The sequence below is a fragment of the Manis pentadactyla genome, chromosome 1 (genome assembly GCF_030020395.1).
Source record: "Manis pentadactyla isolate mManPen7 chromosome 1, mManPen7.hap1, whole genome shotgun sequence".
Lineage (NCBI taxonomy): Eukaryota > Metazoa > Chordata > Mammalia > Pholidota > Manidae > Manis > Manis pentadactyla.
In genome coordinates this window covers 88403135-88412490 of record NC_080019.1, presented here as the reverse complement: position 1 = coordinate 88412490, position 9356 = coordinate 88403135, and the positions used below count along the sequence as shown (strand labels likewise).

Genomic DNA, 9356 nt, shown 5'->3' with positions numbered 1-9356 from the left:
TGAAGTCAAGTCTCTCCAACTCAGGGTCCTTTCTTTCCAACATATCACCCTCCCTCTTTCTTAGAACTTGTCTAACTGTGATGGCATTTTCCCTCTGTATACCTCCTTCACCATATATTTTCTTCATGTTTTTGTCTGAAGGCATTGGGTGAATTAAAAATCTGCTGTCTCTGGGTTACAATAACTCAGCTTGGTTAATTATTTAGGTCATGTAGCCCCTTGTTTCCTCCGTAAAGAAGAGCCAGAGTTCTTCTTTCTGATCCCTTACATCACCCTGCAGACCATTGGCAGCCAGGAGAGGGGCAGCTGCCACACTCTTCAGATCTCTCTCTATTTAAAGTTTGAAGAGACGAGACACTGGATAACAATAACAAAGAGGTAAGCGTGGCCCTAACCACCTCACCCAACAACAGGAAGAATGGCTGAAAAAGGTAAGTTTGAGGCCTCACACCCTCTCGGCAAAAAAGGCCCAGGCTCCTTCCTTGTTTTCTTTTATGTTCCCCAGCATTTGGTGCTTCTCAGTTATTCTGAAGAATGTGATATCTCTGGCAAGAGAGCATTAATCAATAGTGTAGCTGAAAAAAATGCATTAGATGTACAATTTATGGACCATGTCTAATGTGTTATGAATTATTTTGAAAGGGTCAAACAAACAAAAGAGAATTTGTTCAAACTTGTTTTGAAAGATGAGTTAGAAGTCAATTATTCTCCAGTATTGTACTAAATTTGAGATATTGTGGTGTGCTGGACCAACCAGAACTAAGGATATTTGGATTTTGTGTCAGATCTGTTACTAAATTACCCTGTGAGTTTGGGGAAGTTCTTCTACCTCTCTGAACCTGTTTTCTGGCTCTTAAATGAAAATAAACAAAATGGTTTTAGTCATCTCTAATGTGTTTTGCATCTGAATTTCTTTTTTTCTGGTTTTAAAACATTTTTTATATTTAAGAAAAATGATTGACTCTAATATGACAGAATGGGCTGAATACATACTGTGTCCAAGAAACAGTCTTTAAATGCCTACAGGCATTGTTGCTTTTATCCTGACAGCAGTATTATGAGATATGCAGTATTGTCATCATTTCCATCTTATTGGTAAGGAAACTGAGGCATAGCACAGTTTAGAGAGTTGCCTGCAATTACTCTAGAGAGTGACAGCACCAGGTTTTGAACCCAGACAGTCTTAAGGGCACAGGGTCTTTAAAAATACTTTCAGGTGTCACTCTTTGGACATACTGAGGAATGGATAGAGTTAAGCATGTTGAAATTACACTTCATATTTAAAAAGAGGTTTTGTGCTTATTTGTGTTATTAATATTAGTGACATATACAAAGTATGATGTGTTTCTCTATATTCCTATTTCAAAACAATACTACAGATTATAATAAATCTTAAAATATGAGTGTTGAAAGAGCACCAATGTGATATGAGTGCTAAAATGCACAGTCAACTGTATTGTTTTACAAGGAATAATAAATAAGGAGATATATACTTTTAGGGCTTTATTATATGTAAACTTTAGAACTGTATTAAAATATGCTTGTATAAACATTTACAAATGCTCAATTAAAGTATCAGTACTGATTTTTAAGTTCTCTGATATTGGGAAAAATACTAAGTCACATATATGAATAGTTCAAAGGAAATTACTGCTATGTGCTTCCACTATAACGGCACCTTAGTTCATAAAAAGACTCATCCAAATGAGAGTGAAGGGCATATCATAATGTTCACCTTATCCTTAAAGCAATACCATGTGGCAGATAAAGAGAAGGGTTTTTGTCATTTAGTGAATGCTTTGTTCAAAGTCACAGTAGATGGAGGCAGAAGGAAAGCCCACTGAATTTGCACTAGTTAAGAGAGACTCCAACATTTTGGAAACAGAGATTTAAACTATTAAAATTCATTTTTGTCTTCAGAAAGTTTGCTTTTATAAGAAAGTCTTCTAATTTTAGAAGTGCCTCATTTCCTGATGATTTTATTTTAATAGCATAAAAAAAACTTCACATTTTAAAATGATGGGATTTTAATAGGAATGAAATTGCTAAGAATATGCACTCTCTTTGTTAGATAATGGCATGAAATCTAATTGTGCTTTTCAATTAAGAATATACCTGAGTCCTTAACATGGGGACATTAATTCTATAAGAAGTTTTTCTGTGTTTTTCTTGAATCTTTGTGTTTGATGTGTGTGTGTGTGTGTGTGAAAGAACAAGACTGAGATGCAGTAAATATTTTAAAAAGGTACTTTCATAAATTGCTTTTTACAGGTAAGGGTACAAATAGGAGACATAGGAGGAATATAATATTAATGTCTTTTATGTGCATGTTGGATCAGTTTTGGTTGCTGTATTAAACAAGTTTAAAAAATAGAATCTCTTTTCTCTAGACAAGAATGATTGTATGAGGTATAATGCTTTCCTTTCTTTATGATACTTAAAATTAAAGTCAGCTATCATGGCTTAGAACAATTTTCAACACCTCTCCCTCTGCTAAGATTACTTAGTTTAGTAGGAATTACCTCAGAGTCATTTTCAATTGTTTCTCTGTAAACAGCTGCTCTCTTTGTTATTGAACAAATGCATGAATATGTTCTGTATACACTAAACACACGCACAAGGTGGTTAGGGTTTACAAAGCCTTTGCACCTAGGACTTATCATTTGATCCTCACAATAACTCTGGGAGTTAGATTTCACAAGTTTCATCGTCTCTATTTTACAAATACGGAAGTTCAAGCTCATTACTGCCCAAGGTCACGTAACTGTTAAAAAACTGGTTTGAACACAGGTCTTCCATTCCAAATCCCTAGGTTTGTAGAAAAGAAAATAATGGTCATGTATTATGGGTCTAACTACAGAGTGTATTTTTTTTCTCTTAATATTACCAGATTCTTTTTATACTCTTGATTCAGAAGATTTAATGCCAAAATGGCCTACCTAATCTGTTTTCTTTTGTTTTATTTTCATGCAGAGTTTATATCATCACGCCTTGTAGTCCCTATTCTCCTCTTGATTGGCTGGATCGTGGGCTGCATAGTAATGGTTTATGTTGTCTTCTCTTAGGAAGGTAAAATTTTCAATACTTGAATATGTTTATTCATAAAGAGCATATATTACACCAGAAATAATCTTTTATGTTTTACTAATGGAGTATTTTACCATGCAGGCAAGAAGACTACAGATTGACATCATTTAGAAGAATTAAGAAAAGCATGAACATGACAGACTAAATGTTTCTCATGTAAATGACAGCGATGTTTGACATCACTTTATAAACTCTGATTTGTAAACTGGTACTTTGGTGTGCATAAGGATCTTTTGAGGAACTTATTTAAAATTCTGGGTACAAATAAGAACTATCAGAAAATACAGATGAAATTTTCTATAACTTGGGAATAGGAAAAATGTTCCTAACCATGACTAAAAACACATAAGCAACAGGGAAAAAAGTTTGCTAAATTAAAGTACATTGAATTTTTAAATCTCTATCCCTTGCTCCCCCCCCCAAAAAACTGTAGAAAAAGTAAGCTAGAGACAAGAAAAGATAGTTCACAGAAAACAAAATGTAAATATAGACCTGGCCCTAGCCTCTTGCTCATAACAAGAGAACTGTGATTAAAACTGCCCTGAAGAGTCATTGCTCACCTATCAGGAGGGAAAAAATGAAGATATTGGACAATATATGTGTTGGTAAGGCTACAGGCAAGTAAGCACTCTCACATACTGTCTTCAGAAATTCAAAATGGCATGACACTTCCAGGGGTGTTGGCAGTCAGTATCTACCAAATTACATATGCATTTAACTTTTGACCCAGCTATCCTTCTTTTAAGAATATTGCGATTTCCACAGATACCCTGGTACAAACACAAAATGGCATATGCGCAAGTGTATTAATTATGGCACAATTTGTTATAGCAGAACCCTGGAAACAAGCCAAACGTCCATTGGAGACTGCCTGAGTGAACTGTGGTCTATCTACCTACTGGCGTACTTAGGCAGCTGTAAACAGGAGTGAAGGGGGCCTCTGTACACTGATGTGATGTCATCTCCAGGTCAAAGTGTTAAGTGAAAATCCAGGCACAGGAAAATACATGCCACCTTTCATATAAAAAAGGAAAGTCTATATCAATATACTTGTTCTTATTTCAAGGACTCAATATTCTTTTCTCCAGCACTTTAAGACAGACTGTAACATTTTTAAACAGAAATAGAAATGAATTTTTCTAAAATCAGTATTTTATTTCCATGTTTCCACATCCAACCTGATAATTTTCTCAGAGAACAAAGAAAGCTTCGCGCAGTGGAAAGAACAGTGGAAGTCAGATTGTTTCATCCTAACTTGGGAGTTCTTTGAGAAGTTAATTAATCTCTCTAACCTTAGTTTTCTCAGTTATAAAAGAGGAATAATAATATTTTTATGGGATTGTTGTGAGAGATGCAGTGTCTTCTAAACCTGCCTAATCTGAATCAACTGAGTCATTTGTTAAAAATACAGATTCTCAAGCTCTTTTTCTGGAAAGTTTATTTAAGTAGGTCTAGAGAAGGCCTATTAATTTCCCAGGTGATTTTTATTATCATAGAAATTTGGAAAACACACCTATAATGTGCATGTATATATTAGTCCATGATACATATAAACACTGATCCATGACAGCTTATATTGGTAAATTCCAACTATTTTTCTGTTTATTGCTGTAACAAAATGTTAGCCTTTTATCACAGTATGTTATGTAATGTTACATTATATTTTTAAACTATACAAAGTATAATGAATATGTAATATTATCTATCCACTGATATTTTCATATATGTGAGTTTTATTTTTTCCATTAAACTGAAGCCCCTTACGGGTGAATCTATTTCTCATCTTTCTAACTCATAGACTATAGTTCAAAATAGACAACCAATAAATCTGTATCAATTGAGTAATTAATTATTTCCTCTTCACATATTCTTGAAAATAACATTGTTGATGTTCTAACTTTGAACTTTGAATGTGTCTCTGGAATAATTTCAGTTAGGTTGGAATTACCAAAGAAGTGATTGGTGATCTGGGAACAATAGGTCCCACCAGGTGATGGCATCAGATTCCACAAGGCATAGAATCTTACATGTTTTTAAATTTCTAAAATCTTCAGTTTACATAATATCAAAGGGCAGATTAATTATTTGAGAAGAAGATTATGATGAGTTAACTGTTCTTACAATTTTTGACTGCATTAATGCCTAGCCTTACAGCAACATATGGGGCACTGCGCCCCTCAACCTCCCCAGGACACGTGCCAATGCCAGAACTGAGAAAAACTACTTTCGCTATCCCTACTAAGACATAAAACAGAAACCTCTTGAAGAAAGCTTTTTATTACTCTCTCTGCCTGGGAAAAGAGATAAATTCCAGCGAGTCCTGAAATGACTAAGGAAACTCTTCATGAGCTGGTAAAGCCTGGTGAGCTGAGCAATTTCCCAGAGGGCAGACTCGTCGGGGAGAGATTCCTGGGCCCAGATGTAATGGTTATAGGTAATATTCATCTAAAGGTCATGTAATAAAATAAAATTGCTTTTATTTTTTGAAGAAAGTATTCTCAATTTTTATTATTTATTTTATTATTATTATTATGTATTTATTATCCCTTAGTTTTGCTTTTTGTGTTTTTCAGACACATCTTCCCTCTTTTTCTCTCTTTTCTTTCTTCTTTGGACAAGCAGAATAGCTTCTCTCAAAACATAAATATACATTAGCCTAAGATCCCTTTAGAGGAAAGAAAAGAACACCAGAAGCAGAATAATATTATGAGTTGGAAATTTCCTAGAGAATGAGATGGTTGAATGCTTCACTTTTATTCCACTCTCTTTTGAAAGTGATTTCTTGGTTTGCAAAAGTGAGATGAGCATGCAATTTCTTATAAATTGCTTGAATAAATCATGAGCAGGCACAGAGCTGTGTTTTTTTTTTTTTTTTAAGGACAGGAGTATTCCAGGGTTTAAGACTTTGGCTATTATCCTAGATTTAAGTCCATTTTCAGTCATTTCCTTAGGCTGTGTATATATGCCCTTATAAATTCAAAATTCCAAATGACACAAATAAGTATCTGACAAAGTTCTTTTTGGAGTTTATGCCTATGAATATTACCGGAAATAGGATACTGATTGGAATCTTGATGATGAATGAAATGGGGTCATGGAGAAGCCGTTTTGAGTTGTAAGTTACCTGCTCTGTAAAATTGCTCCAGAAGTGGAGAGTAAATGGAAATAGGCTTTTTAGTGGTGTGAATACGGATGGGCTCAAAGCCACTGCACAGGTGTCTTGCTTATTTTCTCTCATCCCTAGCATGTTATGGTATACTCAGGTGGGATGCATTTTGATTTAGAAAATGTAGTCCCTTATTCTAATAAACCTGCAGGTAATCTCACCAGGATGTTATAGACATTGGGCGTATTCCTCATTTAGCTTGCTCAAGGTAGAAACTTGCTTTGGAGCCTATTGGCAATAGTTGGATAGATTGCTTTAGAGATAGAATATGATTGCCTCTTCAAGAATATGGCCAGATTCACCCAATTTGTTTTTTTCCCTTCGCTTTCTGCCCTTGTCTTTTTATTTAATATTCTCTCACTTCTCTTCTGCTTCTCATATGTATGTTGTTACATGTAATCAACAATTCTTTTCTTGGTCTTAGTAGACTGCAGGGAGCAATAGGATCACCTTAATAATAGTAATGCAAACTTCCCTCATCTTCCCTTCCTCCTGATGAGGAACCCAGGAGGGTCTCATGAGGAGTTATGTCTGTTCCCTCTAGGCCCTCCTTCTCCTCTGCAGGGTGGCCCTGCGGATGGTCTCCCTTCGCGCCCCATCTCTCCCGTCGCGGTCTCATGCACCGTGTGGTGGTCTGTGGTCAGTTGTTGCCTGTGGGGTTCTAAAGTGCAGCTGCCCTGCAGCCATGTGCCTCAGAGCTTGACTGAATAGCTGTTCCCATTCTTATTCTCAGCCTCCCCCTCCCTCCCCAGGACTCAGGCAGACAACCAGGGCGGGCCGGACAGACTCAAGTGGCACCTGACCCACTGACTCCACAATCGCTGTGTCAAGCTCCTCAAGCCTGGCTCCATCTTTGTCAAAGACGGGTTCCTGCAGGAGGCCCTCGGGTTTATGCAAGCAGGCTTTCAGTTGATTTGCCCCATCGTGATACCAAACCTGCCGAGAACTGTTTGGATCCCACTGCCAGTCAGGCTAACATCTGGATTTTCAGAGTCTTTTGATAAAAATAAGGGGGGCCAGTGATAATTTAAAACAAAATGCTAGTCTCAACCCACCCAACTGATTTCAAAACCAGTGGATTGATCTACAGCGTGAAGTGCCCTGCTTTAGAATTCAGTTGTCATGCAATAAAAAGGATGTAGGAGCTGTGAAAGTCTCACTGGGGGTTGTCTGGTGCATGTCTTTAGAAATTGATGATTTAAAAAATTTTCAAGTTTAGAGACTGCTTCACAGTTGTGGGATTTAAATATGATGCAACAATACCCCCAAAAGTAATCCTTTAGAAGACTTTCTTCTTTTAAATCCACATCTACATAAATTCACTTCAGAGAAAAAATATATCAATGGGCATTTCAGTGGTGACTCTCATCCAGGAATTGAGAGGCATAAAACAGCAGTAGCAGCAACGACTCATTAATCTTTGTACCTTTATGGCCACAGATAGTGACAAGGAAAACTTATGAGAAGAAAAGTGGTCGTTTGTGTAAACATGTCAGGTAATAGAAGCGAAGTAGAGTCAAAGCAGAAAGCAAGGCTTTGTGATACATTATCTCAAGGAAAGCAGACCCAGGTCAAGTGTGGGGCACAGCTCAGTGTTACATTTTCAAACAGTATCTGAGTTTCTTTTGATGTCACATTAAGATATTTAGCTACTGGGAAGTGTTTGAAACTCATTGCCTGAGATAATTTTACTTAACAGTTATCAACTAAAATTTCTTTTTGTAGGACAAGGCCACGCGAGGTAGTGATGATGTTGGAGGAGCATCCCGAGCCTGATAAAGGTCTGGGGCCTCATCTTTGTCACAAGAAAGAACTCAGAGACAAAGAGCATTAAGCCAAGCAATAAGAAGCCTTTATTTGAAGTGAAAGTACACACCACCCACTCAGACAGGAGTGTGGGCAACCTCAAAGGAGTGAGGAGACACAGAAAGTGTTCTAGGGTTTGGGTTTTTATAGGGCCTTTAAATATAGGTTGGTATGTATGTGATTAATATTTGCTTTGAGGTTTTGTCTTAAGAATAGTGTTGTCTAGGTGACTGATGATTTGTATCTTGGTATTTTTTATTCATCAAAGTTGACATTTTGGTTCGCTTACACCCCAGAGGTCTGTTCTTTGTCCTGGGTACAATATTACCTAATTGATTAATGTGACTGGAAGAAGAAAAAATAGCACGTTAAGGAATAAACTAGGTTTTTGTTTGTAGGCAAAAATATTTTATAGTGGCATGATGCTTTTGCTATGTCCCTGTCTCTACTTCAGTGAAAGTGTTAGTGTTCTACTGATGAATCCTCTTAGTCTAAGAAAACAGTAAAGGAAGTTTGACTGAATACTCAGCCCTAGAAAAACTGTTGGAATTCCTCTGCCCTTGGGATAGGTGGTGCATGAGTTAGAGACCGACTATAGGAAAAGGATTATAAGACTGTAAAGGCTCAGTAATCATCAATCCTGTTGCAGTTAATCAGACTGATTTCTGACAAAACTACTTGATATATTGTGTTTTTTTCTTCCTTGCATGTCTGCCCATCCATTGTTTGATAAAAGATCATAAGAGACGTTTGTTTTTTCTAGCAAGTTGAGAAATGTTTTCATACAACCAGACCAAAAGTATTTACTGCTTTCTATTAATCCACTACTGTCGTTAGTGCTCCCTCTAAGTTCTATCTAAAGGAATTTTAATCACTTAGTAGAGAAAATAAAGTCTGTGTAGGATGTGTGTGTGATGTGAAAAATAAATTTGGCAAATAAGCTTCCTTCTTTTTAAAACTATTTTGCATCTCTGGGCATTTTTTTACTCTAATAGTTCTCAAAATTTGGTCTCTGGGTAAGAAGAGTCAGCCTCACTTGGAAACCTGTTAGGCATGCATATACTTGGACTCTAGGGCTATTGAATCAAAAGCTCTGGGGCTGGGGCCCAGCCATTGGTGTTGTATTACAAGTCCTCTAGGTGATGCTGATACACACATGCTCCCATCTGAGAATCACTGTCTCCAAGCCATCTTCTAACTCTTCCTAAAATATCTCAGCTTGAGAACATATCAATAAAAACCTGACACAGTCTGTTTTTTGAAATTGATGAATTTCTTTCTAAAAGATTACAGAAAA

At 36.5% G+C, this 9356-nt stretch overlaps 1 protein-coding gene across 1 annotated transcript; it reads left to right on the top strand.

Moving 5' to 3' along the window:
* The first annotated feature begins 299 nt into the window (after positions 1 to 299).
* STRIT1 (small transmembrane regulator of ion transport 1) lies at positions 300 to 3298 on the top strand. The gene is made up of 3 exons (XM_036903955.2): positions 300 to 431; positions 2974 to 3069; positions 3169 to 3298. The coding sequence occupies exons 1-2, from the start codon at positions 419 to 421 to the stop codon at positions 3063 to 3065; spliced, it is 105 nt and encodes a 34-aa protein (XP_036759850.1). The 5' UTR covers positions 300 to 418; the 3' UTR covers positions 3066 to 3069; positions 3169 to 3298.
* Positions 3299 to 9356: the final 6058 nt, after the last annotated feature.